General features: G+C 38.0%; 1 protein-coding gene across 29 annotated transcripts in view; it reads right to left on the bottom strand.

Annotated features, from left to right (window-relative positions):
* bt (bent) overlaps window positions 1-23512 on the bottom strand; it is a 109221-nt gene that overhangs the window by 39385 nt on the left and 46324 nt on the right. For all 29 annotated transcript variants that reach the window (XM_064436742.1, XM_053762756.2, XM_053762774.1 and 26 more), the window contains 34 exons: window positions 22949-23097; window positions 22468-22625; window positions 21769-21910; window positions 20987-21126; window positions 20487-20721; window positions 19521-19727; window positions 18738-18901; window positions 17838-17973; window positions 16843-17124; window positions 16099-16296; window positions 15414-15673; window positions 14865-15015; window positions 14278-14397; window positions 13815-13976; window positions 13189-13329; window positions 12857-13015; window positions 12358-12496; window positions 11875-12038; window positions 11185-11318; window positions 10583-10762; window positions 9502-9769; window positions 8992-9152; window positions 8168-8309; window positions 7606-7714; window positions 6933-7137; window positions 6375-6487; window positions 5652-5806; window positions 4729-4889; window positions 3820-3964; window positions 2762-2914; window positions 2207-2335; window positions 1456-1646; window positions 1144-1258; window positions 482-677 (listed from right to left, as the gene is read on the bottom strand). In XM_064436742.1, coding sequence (XP_064292812.1) covers window positions 482-677; window positions 1144-1258; window positions 1456-1646; window positions 2207-2335; window positions 2762-2914; window positions 3820-3964; window positions 4729-4889; window positions 5652-5806; window positions 6375-6487; window positions 6933-7137; window positions 7606-7714; window positions 8168-8309; window positions 8992-9152; window positions 9502-9769; window positions 10583-10762; window positions 11185-11318; window positions 11875-12038; window positions 12358-12496; window positions 12857-13015; window positions 13189-13329; window positions 13815-13976; window positions 14278-14397; window positions 14865-15015; window positions 15414-15673; window positions 16099-16296; window positions 16843-17124; window positions 17838-17973; window positions 18738-18901; window positions 19521-19727; window positions 20487-20721; window positions 20987-21126; window positions 21769-21910; window positions 22468-22625; window positions 22949-23097 — 5664 coding nt within the window. The remainder of the gene's footprint in view (window positions 1-481; window positions 678-1143; window positions 1259-1455; window positions 1647-2206; window positions 2336-2761; window positions 2915-3819; window positions 3965-4728; window positions 4890-5651; window positions 5807-6374; window positions 6488-6932; window positions 7138-7605; window positions 7715-8167; window positions 8310-8991; window positions 9153-9501; window positions 9770-10582; window positions 10763-11184; window positions 11319-11874; window positions 12039-12357; window positions 12497-12856; window positions 13016-13188; window positions 13330-13814; window positions 13977-14277; window positions 14398-14864; window positions 15016-15413; window positions 15674-16098; window positions 16297-16842; window positions 17125-17837; window positions 17974-18737; window positions 18902-19520; window positions 19728-20486; window positions 20722-20986; window positions 21127-21768; window positions 21911-22467; window positions 22626-22948; window positions 23098-23512) is intronic.

Genomic DNA, 23512 nt, shown 5'->3' with positions numbered 1-23512 from the left:
GATTGAGCCCCAAAGTTCGAGACTTGTGTTATGGGATACTAACTCAGCGACACTATATTTTATAAATAGATAAACATCCAAGACCCGGGCCAATCAGAAAAAGATCATATTCCATCATGACACGACCGGGGATCGAACTCAGGACCTCTCGGTTCAGTGGCAAGAACTTTACCACTGCGCCACCGTGGTCGCCATAAAGTGAAAATCAGTGAAAATCACTGTATTAAACTTTATTTTAATTGCACGAAAAGAAGTACATAAATTAATGAATATAGAAATATATATGTACAATGGCAGATTTATCCCATGTAAGGATCTCTTTATTGTTCCAAGTAAAAATAATTTCAACATATGCCTTACGGCTTAAAATTTTCAATAGTATTGTAAAATGTACTTTTACAACTTTTACTCCCATTTAATAGAAATAGATTTATGACATACTTAACATACAAAGCTAACGTATATAAATAAAACAAGTTACCCATTGACAGTAGCATTGGGTGTGGGCGTGTGAGTTTCCACAGCCTTCTCCCACAGCGGGCTGTATTTATCCTTCTTCTCCACGATGTAGCCGATGATGGGCGAGCCGCCGTCGGACAGCGGCGGCTCCCACTTGAGGTCCACGTGAGTCGCCGACCAGTCGTCCGGGACTGGGGCCGAAGGCGCTTCGGGCACGGCTGGAATTACAAATGTATGTTTATTTCACAACCATTATAAATATATAGCATAACTAGCTGGCCCCGAAGGTCAGTAACGTGGGAGTTTTGAGATAAAAAGTTTCACATGTGTTGTTATAGGTTATATTCTACCAGTATACCAATTTTCATAACGATCCGTCCCGTAGATTCTGCGTGAAAGAGTAACAAACATATACAATAATACATCCTCACAAACTTTCGACACAAAATCACTTTCGGTGCAAAAACCGTTAAAAGTTCTCTCATCGGAAACCAACCCTGAGTGTACTATCCTATCATACATAAAAATACATAATAAAAGGCAACAGTGCAGGTAATTTTTAAGTGATAATAAACACAAGAAATTCCGAAGAAAAATTAAGACAAAAAAATCTATAAAAATTGTTATAAATGTATTGATATATTTGGTCACATGTGTGCTTTATAAATTAAAGATATAGCTTACTGAACGGATCCTTGGCGACGATAGCGCCGAAGGTCTCCAGAGGTTCAGATTCACCCTCCTTGTTAAGCGCCTTCACGCGGAACTTGTACTCGTGGCCGGGGATCAGACCGTCGACCTGCAAAAATGTTATTATAGTTTTCCATAACGTACAGTTTATTATGAAGATTTTAGATTTAATAATCACCAAGTGGCTTTAGGATATTGTTTACATTAAGAATACTCACAGTGGAATTTAACAAACTCAAAAATTGTAGATTAATTATAGACCATGACTTTCCTAGTGTCTTAGAAATTATGATGCTGTCGACTCACCTCCATCTCGGGCACGTTGCCCAGGGTCTTGCCCACGGGCACCCAGTTCCCAGTCTCGGTGTCGTACTTCTCCACCAGATAGGCTTCAATAGGTTCACCGCCGTCGTCCTTCGGCCGCTTCCATTTGAGCGTGCAGCCATCTTTGTGAATGTCCGACACTTCTAGTGGACCCTCTGGCTTCTCTGGTTTCGCTGTTTGATTAAAAAATGTATTTTATAAAATAGGATAAATATCTCAAATTGCATTAACATAGTAAGTACTTTTATTTGTGAAAAAAAAAATTACTCTTCGCTGTTAGATTAAAAATGATTTTATAATTATGGGTTTATACTTATAATAGCTTCATCTTTGTACTTTTCTTTTGTTGAAAATTTTGTCACAAAATTTCCCATGAGACATGAGATTAATTTGCCGGTGGCATGCGGCCCACATGTTCGGAAGTGGTATACATAATCTAGTGCAAGTAATTTTATGAATTTATTTATTTTTTGTTTCTATATAAAGAAACTCCAGCGTTTGGTAGACCGTATGTTATGTTATTCAGCAAGGTACCAGCTTTATGCCGTGGTGATAAAGGCGTATTTGCAATGATGATTTTGAAGTCAAATTTTTCCCGCTAACTAAAGAATTTCCGAGAGATTCACTCGTCTATCCTTTATGTGCATGTGTGTGAGTTTATACGTGGTGGTGTGTTTTCAATGATTACAATATTGTAACTCATTTTTTCAACAGAATATTATGTTCAACTTACAAGTGACGATGATCTCTAACTCGGCGGTGTCCTGTCCGTACTTGTTGACAGCTTGGATCTTGTATGTGCCAGAGTCCTTCCTGCGCGGGTTGGAGTGCTGGTACTTGCTCAGGTAAGGAATCTCCACCACTGTGCAAAGTTATACAATTGTTATTCACATATCTACACATTAGATTTTGGCTGGTTATTTTTCGAATTTAAAAAATCTGCAATTTAAGAATATCAAGAAATAAATTATGTTTTAAAAGTACTTCCTGGTGAGGGAGTTTTTGTCGAGGCGCTATTATATACTTTTTATTAACGCTTAGGTCCTCCATTGTGCAAGACACTACTCTCGAAAAAATTTACAACGAAGTGACACTTCAAAGAGATGTTTTCGTTTTCACTATCGGATTCCAGTGGACTCCAGCCATCCTTCATAGAGTAAGGAACATAACAGACAACATGATAGACTAAGAAAAAAAAAACAATAATAAAATTTAACTGCAATATTTTTCAATGTCGATTGTTTTTTTTTTTTGCTTACCAAATTTTAAAATGGCATGTAAAACTTACGTTTAAGTCCATTCCCGCTGGTGACGGACTTCCCGTTGAGAGTCCAGGACACGTCCGGCGCGGGCTCCCCGGACACCTTCACGTCCAGCGCGATGGGCTCGCCTTCGTGCACCTTGATCGTGCGCAAGTTGCGTCGGTCGATCTTGGGCGCCACTATAGAACGACAATCGTTTTGAACTTGTTTATCTTTTATCCATTTATCTTCCACTTGTGGTGGAGTGACAAGAGCCTTTATCATAAAAAAAAACAGCCTACACTTCAAACAAAACAAAAAACATCAACAAACATCCGTTTGATTCCATTCCAATCTGAGAAACATCCGTTTCCGTCAGAAAAAAATACACCCTATAATTTATTTTGACGAAAAATTAATTTGATAAAAGTGTCTTAAATCGAAGATAAGATATAATTGTCACTTACTACAACTTAAAAATAAATAAATTATTTAAATATAGCTTAAAAATAACAAGTATAATTCATTTACAATGTTTAAACGAGTAGGCACCTAAGAGCCGCTTTTGCCACTTTCTGATAGAATATTGAAATATTTCTGACAGATGAAACACTAGTGAAAGATAATAATTTTTATCTTTTCGATATGTTACATCTAATACTTAATCTGTGAAATAGGCTCTTAAAATCAAAATTAGAAATCCATGGCAAAAATAGGCAAAATTAAAAGGTATGAATCGTTATACAGTAGATTATAAATCGGTTAAAAAAGTTTTTATAAAAGAGAAGAAGTATATAGGCATTTAGACTATTTCGCAATCTATTTATAAATAAGTTATCACTTATCGTAGTCAGAGAGATCTTGTCCAAAAAAAAATTAAAGTTTTTAATAACTTTGCATCCTCACAATAACTCATGCTAACCCCACAATACATTTTAAATTATAGCTACTAAAGGAAATAAAATTCATACTTGGTCCTTTCGCACCAAAACAGAGCGTTGTGTTATGGTGATATTTAGTGTGAATACAGTTGGACAGCTGAACAGTGATATAGACTTTTGCTGCGAATAAAACCGCGGGTTAGAAAATCAAGAGTGGTACTCACGTCTCCTGGGCTTGCAGACGACCGACTTGCTGGCGTCCGAGGGTTCCCCGGGCCCGGCTTCATTGACGGCCTTCACTCGGAACTCGTATTCCGTGCCTTCGTCCAAGTTGGGTACAGTTGCTTTCTCGTTGTCGTTCGGTCCGACCTAAAATAAACATAGAAAACATTTTTAACACACAAGTTTTAATTGGAGTAAAAATTAATTATTATAAAACTTGGCAAATTTATTGAAACATGTTTTCAATTCGATCAATCAAAGATACCAGTCTAATACTGAGTTTGTATATTTAAGTAAGAAAAAAAATATATAGTGTAATATAGTGTAATTGATCTATCGAGTTGATCTATAGACCTTTTTTACTTGTAATCTACTTATATATGATTCATCTTTATATTTGGCACATAATTATTATTTTACAAATTTGTGTACTCCTTTTCCACTAAAGTAGAAGAGTAGGTACTCTTGCTATTGTGTGATTCGTGGTGATCTGTATTACAGGTTCTTCTGAAACTTACTTCAGACACCTTTCTCTCACAATTTCTGATGTATACCACTTCTTAGTTTTAAGGACAAATTGTAAAATTGTGTTGAGATAAATAAAGTTTTTATTATGATTATTATATTATATCTATATTTTCATGATTTCAATCAATGCTCTTTTTGTATACTATAAACCGGCCGTAACCTATTTTGCAAATGTTAAAATCTAAATAAATAAGGGCGGGATCTTCTTTGGATAGAGGGTCGGCATTACAGTTAAAATTGACCATATACTCGTACCAGCAATCTTTTGGGTCCTTTGTGGACAAACTGTACTTTATTATTATTATTAGAAAGATTAATTTAAGGGGTTAAAATACTGATTATTCTAAAGTTTGTATCAAAAATAATAATAATAATCTACAAACCTCACAAGCCTTCACCCATTTGGGCGAGCCGACCTCTCTCTTCTCGATGATGTACCCAGTGATGGGAGCGCCGCCATCTTTGATGGGCTTCTGCCACTTGAGGTCCACGTGGTCGCGGTCCCAGTCCACCACTTCCGGCGTGCCGCATTTACCGGGCTCGTCTGCAGGCACAGATACATTACTATCATACTTCTAAATGTATTATTTTTTAATTATTTAGAATTTTATAATTTAACTAGCTATTTGCCCGCAGTTTCGCCCGCGTTTAATTCGTACGTCCGTTCATAACTTTTATAATCGATATCTCGGGATCTGAGCAACGTATCGTGATGAAACCGCTTCCGCTTCCGCTATACAAATGTAAAACCCGCATCATATTCCATCCAAAAGTTTTTGTGTGATGCGCGAACAAAAGTACGCACAGACACAAATTCTAAAAAAAATTGTTTTGACTTCTATTAAACCGATAATTATTATTCTCTAATATCTCCTATGTACAGACATAGCCCACTTATAGTTATATTATATGTATAGATTTTGAATTGGCAACAATTTAAGCAAATTAACGAACGCTTAACCGCCATATCTTAATCCTGGGCTAATTGCGCACTATATTTTAATAAGACGCTAATAGGAAGAACCTTCTAGATTTTATAATCTAAAAACTTGCATTCTCAAATTCATCCTACCTATGACAACGTCCTAGGCTATCATTATCCAGTCGTTGCAATCAATTTCCTTTACTCGTCTCTCATCCTCGCGTGTTCCCATTTGCATTCGGGGCAATGACGCCGCGATACCGGGGCAGCGTAAAAAATATACCATAAAATTTTGAAAATACGGAGTGGTCCTATTCTAGGGCGCAAACACGCGCCACGGCAATTACCTATACATAAGACGGTTAAAAAAAAAACAATACTCACCGAATGGATTCTTAGCAATAATGGAGTGGTCAGCTTCGAGGGGTTCAGATTGCCCCTCATTATTGACTGCAGACACCCTGAACTTGTACTCGTGTCCAGGCACTAGGTTCTCGATCTCGGCCTTAGGGTCTTTAGTCTTCATGGCTGGCATCCATCTTGAAACAGAAATATCACAGGTTGTTTATTGTAACATTCAATGTCCTCGTCTTGTAACCGTTAGGAACCGAATTCGGTTACCAAAGTGTACTAAAGTGCGTTGGAACCTTCGGCTCAAGGTTGATTTAAATTAATTAATTAAGTCAAATATTTTTAATTTTGGACAAGAAAGCAATTGCTTCATTACACGAAATGTAATTACTTTACCTGCTTGTAAATTCATTTATATTTTACATTAGTGTTCACATTTTGATATATATTATATAGACAATAATATTATATATAAACATTATTTGTATTAAATATATAATACAAATAATATATATCTATATAATATTATTATTTATCTAATCCACAAGTACAAAAGAACATGTATAAACAAACTGCGTCCACAATTTTTTAATAAATAAAACACGTGGATGCTCTGGCGACACCAAACTAAGCTGAAGCCTTGATCTTGGGTTATTAGGTCCTCCTATCATATTAAAAATATTGTGTACCAAATCAACTTCGTCGTTTTTAAGAAGCATCTAGAAAGTTTACAGATGAAAATAAAAGTTGTCATACCTTCCAGTCTCAGTGTCGAGTTTCTCCACGAGGTAGTGGTCGATGGGGGCGCCGCCGTCGTCAACTGGTGGGTTCCATTTGAGTGTGCAACCCTCTTTGTGCACGTCCGAGATCTGCCAAAACAAAAGGTCTTTACTTTGGGGCTAATACCTTTTTGGGACACTCCCCACAGATCTACGCCCTAAGTGGGACTGTCAAAAAAAGAGCAATTTTGAATGTAATCAAATTAAGTGCTCAGGGCTATTGGCCACTCAAATGGTATAAAATAAAATGCATATAGGTATTTAAATAACCAAATACATTAATTACATGTCAATTTAATTGATCACATTTATTAATTACGCGATTTACTATCGGTCTCATTAAAGTATACTATAGTCATAAAACATCACTATCATACAAGCTCGATGTACAATATTAATAAATTAGAAAAAAGTATCTTTCCAACCTGAGACCTTTCGATCACAGGCCTTAACCACTGGGCCACCACCGCTTCAATATAGTGACTATTATAATTTTTTTCCAACGATCTCATACAATCTATTAAAAATATTTTACCTTTAGAGGTCCCTCAGGTTTGGCGGGGACATCCAGCACAATAACGTTGATGCTGGCTTCGTCCCTGCCACTGCTGTTCTCGGCCTTCAATACATAAGTGCCGCTGTGTTTCCTCGCAGCGATGACCACGGACAATTTGATCTTGTAGTCCTCTGCGTCTACGGTCAGGTCGTCGCGGGTCGACAGCCTTTCCTTGTTGTGGAACCTGGGGAAGAAGATTCATGTATAAGGAATGCAGATAGAAAAAAATCACTATAATATTTTATGTATTTTTTGCCAATAAACATCATAAATCAACAAATAACATTATATTTGATAAATTATGTTAATAAACATTTTAAATTATCTTTTTCTTTCTTCACTTTATTGACAGACTGTATGTAGTTATGTAATAAATTATTTAATCCCACCAATATTATAAAGGCAAAACTTTGTGAGCATGATTGTTACTTTTTCACGTTCAAATGCAAAATTTTCATAAAATTTTGTATTAATATGGTAGCTGCCTTGGATTAAAACATAGGGTACCCGAAAATACACATTTCCGTAAGTTAGGTCAAAGTCTGACTATCAATGGCGCTTTACAGAGTAGATGGCGCTACGATGCATAAAAAAGTAACTTTTTTTTTAATACACCGCGGTTCGAAGCTAGTAAATGATATAAAGTACTGACCAAGTCTTGGTCGGCGGCGGTTCTCCGGACACCTTGACGTCCAGCCTGATGTGCTGGCCCGCCTTGATTGTGATGTCGCGCATGTTCGTGCGGTCGATCTTTGGTGCCGCTGTACAACAACAACATTAGAATTATATCATTTAGAATTATATCAAACAAAAATATATAAATGGACAACACTCAAAGGGCCCTAGGATACGACGCTCAACAGCTGAGGAAGAAACCAGGAAAACATTCAGTTAAACATCCGTATTTTCTATACATATCATGTATAAAGAGAAATCTCTAGTTTCTTCCTGTTTTTTTCCTGCATTGGTTTCCTCACGATGTTTTCCTTCACCGGACGCAACTTGTGGTTTATTTAAATAAAGAAGATTATATGTAAAGACAGTATTGTGGTTTTTTTTTATTATTTTTAATAGGACAAGGTGATCAGATGACTTAAAAGCATTTGACAAGACATGGCATAAAAATATCATGCGTGAAGATATTAGGTTTTTGCTCAGCCGTAAGACTAGAAATCTAGACTAAAACAACTAGAGAAAAAATGAAAAAAGCTTACCGAATCTGTCCTTGGCAAGTAAATTGTCGCTGGGGGCAGAGGGTTTGCCGGGGCCGGCCTTGTTCACCGCCTTCACCCGGAACTGGTACGTCTTGCCTTCGATCAGATCTGGCACTTTAGCTTCCGTCTTATTTCCGGGCACCTGGAACATAGAATATAGAATTACATGTATATTCAGTTATGCACTTGACGACCTCCGTGGCCTAATGGTAATTATGGCAGACTGCTACACTGGAGGTCACGGGTTCGATCCTCGGTCAGGTCAACATGGAAAATGTAAAATGTTATTTTTCAGATTGACCTGGGCCTTAGATATTTACCTATATAAATGTATTGATATATTAAAGAATATAGTATCGCTGAGGTAGCGTACCATAACACAAGTATCGAATTTACTTGGCCTAAATTAGTGTGCAAGTCTAGTATTTGGAGTCTCCAGCACAGTACCCTTTATTAAAATTCTTAACACTTCAGAAGTATGGAAGCGAATCCATCCAGCTCACTACAGGCACTTTTACTAAGTTATTTTGATTCTAATAAGATATTTCTTGATTATTATTATGTACCAATTTGGCTTATGTATGTAGTAGGTGATGGAAAACATCGGTCACGGTCTTCAAGAAATTTGCACACAGGTTCACACTTGCTACTCGATGCGGTAGGTCGTAAAAGTCAAAAGTCAGATTCCTTTAGGCGACTTGAATAAAATCTGACACACTGTTAGCAATTAGCATATTCGAAAAGAAGAATCGATGTGTATTCCACGCCAGCTACAAACGTCAGTGTTCGGTCGTTAGATGTATCCAGTCGGTAAAATAATTTACCTCAGCAGCCTTGACCCATTTGCCGGTATCTCTGTCCTTCTTCTCCACGATGTAGGCAGTGATGGGGGCGCCACCGTCGTTGGCGGGCTTCTCCCACTTCAGGTCCACGTGGTCCTTGCTCCAGTCCTTCAGCTCCGGCTTGCCGGGGGAGTCGGGCTCACCTGGAATTAGTTAATACGTAATTAAAAACACTTTAAGACACCAAAAACAAGATACAAGACACGATTTGAACCGGGCAACTAAAGATATGTTACAAGTTTCACATATAATATAAAAAAATACACACGCTTTTGACTATTTTACAAACCGATTCGTTAAGAATAAGATAAAAACGCTTTCCATAAGTATTTCACACCAAACTATGATTTAACTAACCCCGTTACATAAAAACTAATTTAATTAAAGATAATTAAAACTTAGCATACTTTTCTTAGTAGCTTCAACCTCCCGGACTAAGTGTAATTTTGTAAACAGATTAGAAAAAAGGAGATATAAACAGACACCACTCACCGTAAGGATTCTTGGCTGTTGTAGCACTCTCAGTCACCAGCGGCTCACTCTCCCCCTCAGGGTTGACAGCCTTCACTCTGAACATATAATCCTTTCCTTCATTCAACCCCGTGACGTCAGCCTCGGGCGTTTTGGTCGTGCAAACCGGCACCCATCTCCCGGACTCGGTGTCCATACGTTCGACGACGTAATTCTCAATTGGTTCGCCACCATCGTCTTCCGGTGGTTCCCATTTGAGCTTGCAACCGTCGGCTTTTACGTCCGACACCTATTGGTGAAATGAAAATAAGTCAGGAACGTGTTTATGCATGTGTTTTTGCCACTAGCAAGTCTATCATCAACTTTTACGGAACGATTCTAATGCGAGTTGCAGTTCAATTTAGGAACGTAAAATGAATCTCATTCATTTGATGACCTCGGTGGCGCAGTGGTAAAGTGCTTGCCTCTGTGCGAGGAGGAGTTCGATCCCCGGTCGGGTCATGATGGAAAATTATAATTTTCTGATTGGCCCGGGTCTTGGATATCCCATAACACAAGTCTCGAACTTACTTTAAGGCTAGCTCAATCTGTGTGATTTGTCCTATTGTATTTTTGTATATTTATTTATTTATTTACTAAAAATTAACTGCATGGTACGAATTTGCTATGCAGATCAGTTTAGGGCGCAAAGTGGTCGCGTTAAGAGATCCCCCAACCCCCCAGATCATACTAGTATCACAGTTTAATAAGATTCATATTGCCAGCTGCCAGCTTTGACAATGCAGTAAAATTTGACACAAAATAAAAGAAGAAAGAAACGGAAAGAATTATAGGCAAAGTAGATGTTGTAAGACTACTCTCATATTAAAAAATATAAAAAATTAAAGGAAGTAATCGCAAAATCATTTAGTGTTAGTATCGTATAAGCAGCATATAATGTGAAATGGGACATAGTAGGGTTAGCAGTAGCTTGCTGATATCATATCTCATCTACGCATATTCCCGGTTGCTTCCTCAGTCATTGTACATCAGAGCCCAGAGTCCGCCAACTAAGCCAACTGCTTGCAGCTAGTATTACATAAGTATCCAAACTAAGACCAACCTTCAGAGGTCCCTTAGGCTTAGCCGGCTTGCTGACGACTTGCACCTCGACGTCCACAGTGTCAGTGCCGGAGTCATTGTTAGCGGTCACGGTGTACCTGCCGCTGTCAGCTCGCGTCAGCTTCTGGAGGGCGAACGACGTGTGGTAGTCCTTGTTTTCTATCTTGAGACGCTCCTCAGTCTGGAATGCGTGAATTTTGCAATTTATAATTTATGAAACTATTTATTTGCAATATATCTAGATTCAAATTGTCATTGTGAATATTTCAATTAAAAGACATAATGTGGTATAGATATAGGTCATGTATGTTAATTTCTAAATATCTGTAAGTATGTGTTGGCTATAATTTTTTTAACATTTAGATATTTTCTCAGATATTTAAGAACAATCTACAAAGTATAATAAACTATAATTTAATAGTAGACTCTGGATAAATAATAATTTAATAGTATAATTTAATAATAGATATAATTCATCATATCATACAATCATCTGCAGTCCTCAGTCGATGATGATGATGAGATTCCGGTTCACGGTCCGACTGATCTTATCTGTAAGTTGTCACGATGGCGCCACCGTCGCAAGACAAATAGTGAACTGACCTTGAGAGCACTGCCATTGAATGTCCAAGTGATAGTAGGCTCCGGTTCACCCTTGACGTCGGCCTCCATCTTGAGAGGCTGGCCCACTTTGATCTTGCGTGTCTGCAAGTTCTTGCGGTCGATCTTCGGAGCCACTGTAATAATTATTTGTTAGTATGAGCTCAACTCATAAACACTACTAATATATGAATAAAATCTCTTAATCATCATTATTTTTATATTTAGAGTTGAAGTTTTATATTTACAGTTTGTCTAAAAAGTGTAGAAAATAAAAAAGGGTACTGTTTCCTGTCGGCTGGCAATACTGGGTGTTCACCAACCAATCTTGACCATTCAATTTGATATTGTAATGGCAAAAATTTTTGTTTAAATAAATTATCAACGTCTTAGTTACGAAAAGGCAAACCCAAATATCTTAATGTCGTCAAGGATAATATGAGTGCCAATATTCTAACATCGTTCCATAAAGTAGACTGTGCAAAGAAGTAGGACAGCGGACCCTGAGCTCCATCGCTCGTGGAAGTAACCAAGAAAAAAGTGATGGCGTGTGATTCCGCCCTAGAATAAGACCACGCTATTCTTTCGTAGTTGTCTTACAAATAAGGTATAGATAGCCTTGGCAGCTGACGATCTTCAAGATTTTAAGGTTTGTTTTTGTGCTTCGCTGTTACACTGCCTCGAGGGACTCACAGAATCTGGGCTTGGCGATGACAGACTTGCTGGGGTCGGAGGGTTCTCCCGGCCCCGCCTTGTTGACGGCCATCACTCGGAACTCGTACTCGTGTCCCTCCTCCACGTCGGTCACGCGACCCGTGGGCCTGTCCCCGGTGGTGCGCAGGCAGTCTTGCCAGGACCTGGAGATATCAGATCAAAAATAAAATAAACAAGTTTTTTTTACAAAAATGTGATTTTTGCCACAAGCTTTTAACGACAATAAAAGAGAGATCTTTTTTGCGTTCTACGCCTGATAAAAAATCAGGTCCGTGCAGTAAACCGTTGAGAAGTTCCCTCGTCGACAGCTGATCCAAGTCATGCTTATCATAATAATGCATTGTCATAGAAACTGAAGCGATGTGGAAGATTTCAACTCTGTAACTTCAGGATAAGCGGAAGTAGGTTAATAAATACACAGGTGAAAATAAATAAAAACTTGTAAAAAAAAGTGAGACTCACCGTCCTCCCTTCTCCCTCTTCTGGATAATGTATCCAGTGATGGGAGCGCCGCCGTCTTCTTTGGGCGGAGACCACTCCAACTCCACGAAGTCCTTGTCCCAGTTCCTGGGCTCTGGACGTCCAGGCTTTCCGGGCTCATCTGTGTAGAGATAGATTATAGAGTGAAAATTCTATGTTGATGAGGATTATAATATGTATAAATATATTTGAAGATGACCTTACAAAAAGCTAAGCAGAATACTGTTTAGCTTTTTTTTATTATTATTGTTATTATAAAATATTATTGTTATTAAAATATTAGTATAGTTGTCCTAAACTTATGTTCTGTACATACGTACGTACCGAAGTCTACGTATTAAAGTAATTATTGTCAACGAAAAGCTACCGAAAGGTTTACCATTTCATTTATAACAAATGGAGACTACCACCTAGACATAAGGTTCAAAATCCGATGGAAATAAAACTTAAGAACTCCAAGAAATAAAACTTAAGAACTCACCGAATGGATTCTTAGCGATGATCGGTTTCTCAGTCTCCAATTCCTCGGATTCTCCCTCCTTATTGACGGCCTTCACCCGGAACTTGTAGGGCTTGCCTTCGGACAGACCGGTGATGTTGGCTTTGCAGTCCTTGGCTGTGCCGCATGGGATCCATTGACCTAGATAAAAAAATTAAAGTAAAAACAAAAACTCCACTATCTTTCTATAACAATGTTCTTAGGTATGTATATATTTAGAAATGATAATTATTTTTGAATTTTAAATTGTATAATCGTTTTTTTTTTTAACTTTTTGAACGTTTCTCGTGTACTAAAATGATGCTTTAACTTACCAGTCAATGGGTCCAGCTTCTCAATCTCATAATATTCAATTGGCGAGCCACCATCGTCTTCTGGTTTCTTCCAGGTCAACGTACAACCGTTCTTGGTCACATCAGATACGTCCAGAGGTCCCTTAGGCTTCGATGGTTTGCCTGGAAATAGATAATTTCGATAGATAATTAATTTATGTTTGTCACAATCACACCTATACAAAACCCAGATCCAGATCGGAAAGTCTAAGTAGTAAGACGTCTAACAAAGCGAAACGTCTAATGAGCAATCTGCTTAGCTAGCTAATCGCCCATGTAGCAAAACGTCTAACTATGAAAAGGTCTATATAACAAAACGTATATTTAGGAAATGGACAGTTTTTCATTATGTACACTAAGGACATAATTGCTAGTAAATGTCTAATAAAATTCACATTGTCTCTAATAATGTAGATGTAAACTGTTTCTCACAGATTACCATAAAATTAAGTTATGTAAAATTATTTATTTCCTATTCCTTCTATTAAGGGGTTACTTGAATTTGTGTTTGATTTACTAGAGGTCCGTGGTGGGATAATGAAGAAATGCTGATGTAGAATGTAGTATTTCATAGACGAGAAACTTATTAAAAATCTTGAGAAACTTACCAAGTATAGTGATCTCGACCTCAGCTTCGTCTTCACCGACTTCGTTCTTGGCCTTGATGATGTAGACGCCAGTGTTGGCGCGCTTGCTCTTCGTCATCAGGAACTTTGTATTGTAGTCTACGTTGACGATCTCTAAGTTTTCACCGTTCTTTAGCTCTTCGCCTATAATAATATTATGTGTGTTAAACGTGTCATTATTTAAAAATATTACGGGAATTAGTGAAGTGTCTCTAGACGTGATTTTGTATATCCGCTAAGTTGTTGTAACGTCTTTGAATCAAAGGCGAAATTAGGACTATTTTATTTTAGTTTTTTTTTTCTATATGAGCATGTTTATGCATTTTCCAACTTTAGAATGTATTTTTATGCTGTTCTAATTGTATAAGATAGAACGTCAGACATTCTTGCGCTATAAAATAGTTTATACCCAACAGTAGAGTGGAAATGACGATGATTAATTTACCCTTGAAGTGCCAGGTGACGGTGGCTGGGGGCTCTCCGAACACCTTGACGTCCAGGGAAACCGGCAGACCAGCCTTCACTGTCACTGGCTTCAGGTTAGTGCGGTCGATTCTTGGTTTCACTGAGAAACAAAAAAAAATCATTTGAGAATCAGCATTCTAAGTGATAATATAAACGACGATATATATGAGTTATAACTGTCCAAGAGGCGTGTGGTTCTCGCACTAAACTTGGACCAGTTCGTAACCTTCATGTTCTGGATCTTGAGCCACAAAATTGTTAGCTACTCTCAAACCCTAATTAATATAACTAAAAGTTAAAACTTATTAATATTTTTATTATAGCTTTCTCGATCATCCTCGTGTGTACCCGGTTTCATTCGAGGCCGTGACGTCACTAAGCTGGATGTATCTAAAAAATTAACTCAAAAATGTTCTGTCTCTTTGGGAACGTTATGTATATGTCCCTTAGTCACCTCGTACGATACCAACTGGATATGGAATGGTCCGATTTTCGAGCGGGACCACACGCCACCACACATTTACAGTAGATAACAAAATGATAATGTTTGCAAGTTAATATACTTACAGAATCTGGGCTTAGCTGTGTGCCAGTTGGTATTCTCCGAAGGCTCCGATTGGCCCGCTTTGTTGAGAGCGCGTACCCTGAACTGGTATTGGTTGCCTTCTTCCAGTTTAGGCACTGTGCCTTGGCAGACGTTGCCTTGGATTTCCGCAGCCTTGAAACAAAAGATTATGTAATGTTATGATATAAATAAACTTGAGTTAGTCCTAACAATACTTTCGCTTTTTATTGTGACAAAAACGTAAGAAAAATATGTAATCTTTTCAAATGCTTATAATATGTATACGACTACTTGCCACTAGATGTCGGTAGATAGTCGAAAAAGTCTAAGCCACCAAGTATTAATATTTATACATGTTATATTTTTACTGATTTAGGAAATAAGTGAAGACCTAAGAAGACAATGTTGGATTGTAAAGTGTGAACTTTTCCTTCAGCCCACTGCTGTCCAAGAGCCTCTTTCCAGCATAAACCTTTTCGTAAGCCATCTCTCTCTCTCTGTCGTATTTCCTCTTTCTAAATAATATACTGATGTACCATAAACAAACTTACCTTGACAAATTCTCCTCTATCCCTGTCCATGACTTCAATGACGTATCCCGTGATCGGCGCTCCGTTATCCCTAATAGGGGGCTCCCATTTAAGTTTAGCGCTCTTCTCGTCCCAGTCCACGATATCGGGCAGACCCGGGGGACAGGGTACATCATATGGGTTCTTGGCTAGGGTTCCGTGGTCGGTATCCAAGGGTTCCGATTCACCTTCTTCGTTCAGAGCTTTCACGCGGAACTGGTAGGTGTGGCCTTGTTCCAAACCTGGGGTAGAATTGTTATGGTTAAATCATGTTTAGAGATACCATCTAATTTTTTTGTATATTCGTGTTTTATATTTGAGTAGATTCCGACGTATTATAAATACGAACCAATTCTTTAGAAGCTGGTCTTAGAGTTCCAGGTGTTTTAGACCTTCGATTACATTCGATCCGATTACTTTCGTAAGCGAATGTTATATTATTTTATTATGAAATTTCTCGAAATAAAAACTCGAAGGTAACCAGATGGTTGCTTGAAGTAGATAGTCAAAGACCTAGGTACACAAGGGCATTTACTATTAAATATTTACTCCATTTTGTTCAAAAATATATATATCATGTTCCACGTGAGTTTGGCCTTGTTCCACTCAAGTTTAGACTAGTTCCCATATTTATGCCACCTAATCCTTCTTTTAAATAAGTCCTTACCAGTAACAGTAGCCTCAGTCTTGTCCGGGTCGACAGTGCCCGCCGGCACCCACTTCCCGGTCAAGGTATCCATCTTCTCCAGCACATAGGCGCTGAGCGGAAGTCCGCCGGTGTGTTTGGGCTTGTTCCACTTGAGTTTAACGTGGTCTGCGTGTACGTCAGAGACTTCTAGTGGGCCTTCTGGCTTGCCGGGTTTATCTAGGAGATAAATTTTCATTTAAAAATGTATAGGTAATGTAAGGATGGTAACAGTTATTTTGTGAACATACATTGTTAACTATCACCTTTATTACCGACTGACCACACCCTATCGCGTTTCAATTAGCCAAACTTTGCAGATTCGATAAACATTGCTGGTATTTCATTGCGGTAAATAAAAGCTTACATACAAATTATGCAATGTTCATGCGTGTCTGTTCGAGTTTGGCGTTATCTGTATTACCCTTCATAGTGTGTAGCCGCCATTAAAATTTCAATACAGTCATAATGAGGACTAATGCGAATGAATACAACATTAGGAACGCTGGTCTAGTGAAAAGTTTATTTCAGTAGACGGAGAAAAATATTGACATTGTAATATTTTTCGTTTCGCTCATGCAAGAGAAACGTGTATTAGAAATACACGAGAAGAAACGGGACAGAGCGCTAATATGTTTTGTCGCTCATCGTGTACCTAGTTTTACAATGCCCATCTATAAATATTTTTTAAATACCTTTACACATTTTATTCCATAGAAAACTTACCCAAAACCGTAACTTCGACTGTAGCCTCATCCACTCCAGAGTCATTCTCAGCCTTCAGGGTATAAACACCAGTGTTCTGCCAAGTGGCCTCGAAGATCTGTAGTTTAGTGTTATAATCCTCGTTGTCCAGTTTGACGCCAGGTCCATTCTCCAACACCTTCTTGGCGAAGGTCCAGGTCTTGGTTGGTGGGGGTTCACCCTTGATGTCGACGTCAAGTTTGACGGTCTGACCCGCGCGAATGCGGATGGCGTGCATCTTGTCTCGGTTGATCCAGGGTTTCACTGTCGAATTAAATCAATCAATCATGTATATATGAAATAGGAGTAATTCAGATTTTGCATTGATATGAAAAAAGTTGCACGTGTCTCACCATATTGATATATTAAATCTAATAATAAATATAAAAATGATTAAATAAATTAAAAAAAAAAACGTATTTAGCTGTCGTGAAATAATTAGTAACTTGAATGCTGTATAAGACGACTAAAGGACACAACCTTAGCAGGCAACAGTAGCATTCCCAAGTAGGGTTGACATCAGGCAGGCGGCCGGTTGTAGGTTTATTTTATACGTTAACGGCTTCGCGGCGTCACAGCCCAGAATAAAACAGTAGGCACGCGAAGGTGTGTAATAGATATGTTACCATAAATAGTGTGATCATAAAGCTAGCACGTTATGACAAACATTAATTTCACCTGCAAAATAAGATATCTCCATGATGACTTAATACAATAGCAATATTTTGTCTACACGCTCAGTCCATGATTCTGAACAACTTTTAGTATGGGGGTAACTCTGAAATCGCGAAAAAAAAATCAACTATTCTATAAAAAATTAAATACCTAACTTGTGGAATATATATTACAAGGTTGCTTCCATACGAAAAGTTGTTCAGTACCATGGACTGAGCCTGTAGATAATATAATGCCAATGTGTAAGAAATCATCCTGTATACACAAGATAAACCCTACAGGTTTAAACACAATATACTTACAGAATCTAGCCTTGGCCACGTGTGGTTGTGTGGCGTCTCCCGGTTCTCCGGGACCGGCTTTGTTCACGGCCCGGACTCTGAACTGGTATGTGTTGCCTTCCTTCAGGTCCGGTACACGGGCTTCGCATTTTGGCGTCTGAAATATTATGACGAAATTGCAACTATGTGTTTGTATTTACTTTAAAATATTATTCTAAAAAATTACAAAACTTATGTGAAAAAGGTGGACTTAATGTCATATGGCAATCACCAACCAGTTAACCATTTGAGCTAACAGAGATAATAACTAACAAGACAAACAATGTTACATTAATTTATTGTGTCAACATTTATTATATGTATAAAACACATATAGACATCACATATCTAAAAAAATACCCTAATTTAGATTTTTACTTGAAGAAGAAATGACAGACATTTTGTGCACACATACACTATTACTTTAATTTCACCCTAAAGGTTGACTGATAGATAAAGCTTTTAGAATTAAGTCCGCTTTTTGTACCATCATAACATACCAAAGTTTCACATTGACATTAAGAGAGTTGCGAGCGACCAGGGGGATCTCTTAACGCTATCCACTTTACGACCTAAACTGAACTGCATCGCAAATTCCTACCATCGACTTAATTTTTTTTATGAATGCGATTCATTTTAGGTGCCTAAATTGAACTGAGTTGCATTGGAATCGTTCTGTAAAAGTTGATGGTAGGCCTGCAGTTAATCAAAATGAAAGATTTCAAAAATATAAATTACTGTTCGGAATTTCAACTTTAGTACAAAACAATATACAAATGACGAAAACATGCAGAATATTAAACTGTGCAGTGTTTGAACGCTCTTTGCCCACTTGCATTTGGTCACTAAGGTTCGTCTGTGTGTCTGTAAAGCGGCACTCACGTCGGTAACCAGCGCCTCCTGCCAGGAGCCGAACTTCTCCTTCTTCTCAATGACGTAGCCGGTGATGGGAGCTCCGCCGGTGTTCTTGGGCGCCTCCCACTTGAGGTCCACGCGGTCCACGTCCCAGTCCTCGATGGTGGGCACCGAGGGCTTGCCGGGGACGTCTTTAAAAATATAATTTGTGTTATACAATATAATTATACTTATCCATCTATAAAGAAAGCCTGTGCCACAGCAGTGGGGACATTTAAAATGGCGGATGCTAGTAGTTTGTAGCTTTGGTGCATGTTATTTAATTTAGAATATGACTTTTGACGTTGATGATGTAGCCAATGATGATGAAGACACTGGAGAAAGCGATATTATATGTAATGTTTTGATATAACTATATTGCTAAGGTACAGTGATTGTATGGTTACAATAATATTAACACATTATCCCAAAGATGAACTGTCTTATGCTTACTATGACGACCCTTATCGAACAGCCCCTATTGACCGAACATGATTGATTTAAGGAAATAAAAATTATAATGTATCTATATTTTCTTTAGATTATTTCACTATATAAGATGTCACTTCACGAATAAATATAGATTACTGACCATGTTCAGTTATAATATAACTCTCTGATATAATTTCCCAATACCAACCAAGTGTTTGTCCCACAGCGGTGACACCAATATAGGTGCTCAATTAGCATTAAATTTAATTTATTATATCATCTGTATATAAATAGAAATAAATATATCATTGAAAAATTAATTAAACTTGAAAATCTTACCATAAGGATTCTTGGCGATGATGGAGTGGTCAGTCTTCAAAGGCTCCGATTCTCCCTCTTCATTGACAGCCCTGACTCGGAATTCATATTCTTCTCCTTCTTGCAATCCCTTGATCTCCATTTCAGTGTCATCGGTCTTGCCAACTGGCACCCATCTGCCGGTAGCCTTGTTGAGTTTCTCAACCACGTAGCCTGTGACGGGTTTGCCTGGGGGGGGGGGGTATGTATATGATAAAAAAGTTTATGTATCTCACAATCTTGTTTTCTCTTCTATTATGTGAAATATAACGCGCACAAATAACCTAAGCACAAAACTAGTTGTATACTTGATAAATAGATAAAATATATAGGGATAAATCACAGATTGATTTAGCCCCAAACCAACGATACCATATTCTATAATATATACATATATAGATAAACATTTAAGACCCAGGTCAATCTGAAAAAGATCATTTTCCATCTTGACCGGGGATCAAAACCGGGACCTCCAATGTAGCAGTATGGCATGATGATCATTATTGGCCACGGAGGTCGACCGGATGCCCAAGTTACAGGCCTAGCTTAGAATGTGATCGCTATGTATCTACTGTAATGTGAATGTAATTTTATTGCAGCCAGATTTAGTCACATTGACCTTCCGTGCCCTTCCGTGACCTTCAGTGGACCACCAGGATTGCCCGGAGCAGAACATATATCTCCACATCAGATACATCAGATTCATGTTGGTCGGTAGCTTTTGATTCATTACTTGGACATATCCATGCTAACTTTCAAGGACATCTACCGACAGCAAAGTTCGGAAAAACGACTTTACGGTCAACTGACCGTGCACACATTACACCAATAATTTATCAGAATTACGCCAATAATTTTTGAGAAGATCTTCGAGTTTCTCAACTCATGGGTAAGTCATTACTCCGTAAGGGATGAAGACTTGATCATGTATTTTTTGTGACTACTTACCCCCGTCATCTTCAGGCTTCTTCCAGGCCAGCTTGCAGCCAGATTTAGTCACGTCCGTGACCTTGAGTGGCCCACCAGGCTTGCCCGGGGCGGACAGCACAGTGAGCTCCACGTCAGCCTCGTCGGAGCCGTGCTGGTTGGTGGCCAGGATCCGGTACGTGCCCGTCATGGCGCGAACCGCTTCCTTGATGTCCAGTTTCGTGTTGTAATCTACGTTGATGACATTCTCTTTGACCTGCAGAACATTTTTTGTAGGTTGTTTAGTGTGATTCAATTATTTATTTATATTGTGTTTAAAATAAATAATAGTAAAAAAACGTCATGAAGCAAAATCAACAGAAATTAAACTTTAATAAAAAAAATATAATCAATTATATTGTCAACTAACTCTCGGGAGTTAGTTAAATCCAGTAGTTTAGACGCACTCTAAGAGGACAAGTTAAATAAAAGCTTATAAAATCATTTAAATTTTCATTATATTTTAACTCCCAAAGACCCACCTCCTTCTCCTCTCCCTTCCACTTCTGGAACCACTGCACAGTAGGTGCAGGTTCACCCTTGACGTTGACGTCGAAGAAGATAGGTTTTCCCGCGCGAACCGCCACCGCCTTCAGGTTCGTACGGTCGATGCGGGGTTTCACTGGGAAATTTATGATTTATTATGTTCCAATTAAATTTTTATTTGCTTAAAGTAGTATAGATAAAGGCCTATTCTTATCATTAGGAAAAATAATGCTGTCAATGATGATGATAAGACTGAATAGAGTAGCTAATAATTTATTTTTACCTCTAGATGGTTTCTGTCACTATCAATCGTCAACATATTCTATCAATATATATAAAATTCTTCTATAGCGTCAGTTTCAGGACTACCGAAACTACTGGGCAAAGTTCAAAATTGGTATCTAGAGACGATTTCCTGTTCACACAAACACTTCCCCAAGAAATTATCTCAAAGGAACACAACCTCACTGCACTGCATGGTTCACATTTTGATTAGTGTTAAATGTGTGTTTACTACACAATCTGGACAGACACTGATTAGTGAGAGTTCAAGTATTTCTACTTAATACCTGTACTTAACACACGCACATACACTAATCAAAATGTGAACCGGACTTGAGTGAATGTCCAGAATGTGACGACTGCGGAACAAGATTTTCATCTTGACTACCTTCGATAGCTTTATGAGAGTTATTCATAAAGAAAGGAATATAAAGTCACTATTTTTTAACAATAACAATAATTTTAAAATAGAATCTGAAAGAAACTTGATACTTACGGGCCTTGTGCCTGATCATGGTCATCTTGGTGGGGTCCGAAGGCTCCGACTGCCCCGCCTTGTTGACAGCGATCACCCGGAACTGGTACTCGCTGCCTTCGGGCAAACCGTCCACCTTCGCCGAAGTCTGCGTGCCTGGTACCTGCAATCGAACTCATCAAGTGTTGTCAAAAATAATTAAGTGTTTAGTTACCAGCGGCCAGTCCAGGCTTCGTTCGGGTAAAACCATAATAAATTGTACACCTAAACCTTCCTTAGGAATCACACTATCTATTAGTTAAAACTGTACAATAATCTTCCGGTATTGTGTTTATCGAGTATAGACAGACATATACGTATACACATACGTGACAGAGGGACTTTTCTACAATATATAAGGATTTGATTGTATTTTTAATAAATACTCATTTCTCCAGCTGGTAAGATTGACAATTATTAGAAAAGAATAAATGGATGTAAGTCGACTAACATAAAAAGAGGGTTGTTTTGGGTAACAACACTGGGTATCAAATCAACCACAATTTTTACTATTATATTTGATATTGCAATGGCAAAAAGGTAGTTCGATATAAATCCGTTCCTTTCCTTTCTTCATTTTCCAACAGTAGAATTAAGTATACGAGTACCAACATATTAGATCAATTAACCAAATAATATTGTTTATCAATTATCCAAATATATATCATGAATGGTAAATACCTCGCCAGCGTTTTCCCAATCACCGCCCTTGGGCTTCTTCTGTATAATGTACTTCTGCACGGGGGCGCCACCGTCGGACTTCGGCGGGTCCCACTTGATCTCCGCGCTTTGGTTGTCGTGGTCCGCCACTTGGACGTTTGCGGGCTTGTCCGATATGTCTACAAGCACATATGGCGTCTATTATAACTATACCCACCAATGGGTCACGTGTAGGCTTCGCTCGGGTAAAATGTAAATAAATTATACATTAAAACCTTCCTCAGGAATTACACTCTTTATTTAAAGATCTAAACATACATTAGACATACAGTGGAAAGCGACTTTATTTTATAATATGTAGTGATAGTGACGAAAGCAAATTCCTAAAAAGTCTATTTTAATTTATATCTCTGTAAAATCATAAAAAGATTGGAAGATTGTAGAGATAATAAGATATGTAAGAAAAAAATTAACTTTACATATAAGTGTTATCTTAACTCACCGAAAGGATTCTTGGCGAGTGTCGCTCGTTCAGTTTCCAACGGTTCGGAATCACCCTCATCATTACAAGCTGTCACTCGGAACTTGTACTGGTGGCCTGGTTCCAGACCAGTAACATCCATTTCTAGGGGCTTCTTGTCTCCAGCGACCCTAGGATGTAAAAAAAAAATAAATTGACTTAGGGATAAATTGATAAAAATAAAAGATTTATAACAGATAAGTTTTTTGAAATATGTCATTTTTGTAAACAAGCTTTTATTGCAATGAAATCATAATGCATTCGACGCTTGACAAAAAAATGAAGAAGGATCAGTTGAGGCAACTTCTCAATGGTTAACAGCGCGGGTAAACCGTTGAGAAGTTCCCTCAACTGATCCTGGGTGTTAGGTAATCCTTCTATCCTACTAAATATTATGCAAAAGTGAAAAAGGAGAAGTTTATGAGGATGTATGTTTATTACTCTTTCACGCAAAATCTAATGGACCGATTGTTATTAAATTTGGTACACAAGTACAATATAACCTGGAATAACATATAGAGTACTTTTTATCCCGAAATTCCCACG

The sequence above is a fragment of the Plodia interpunctella genome, chromosome 23 (assembly GCF_027563975.2).
Source record: "Plodia interpunctella isolate USDA-ARS_2022_Savannah chromosome 23, ilPloInte3.2, whole genome shotgun sequence".
Lineage (NCBI taxonomy): Eukaryota > Metazoa > Arthropoda > Insecta > Lepidoptera > Pyralidae > Plodia > Plodia interpunctella.
Note: the sequence above shows the minus strand (reverse complement) of the source record. Positions and strands in the feature narration are given on the sequence as shown.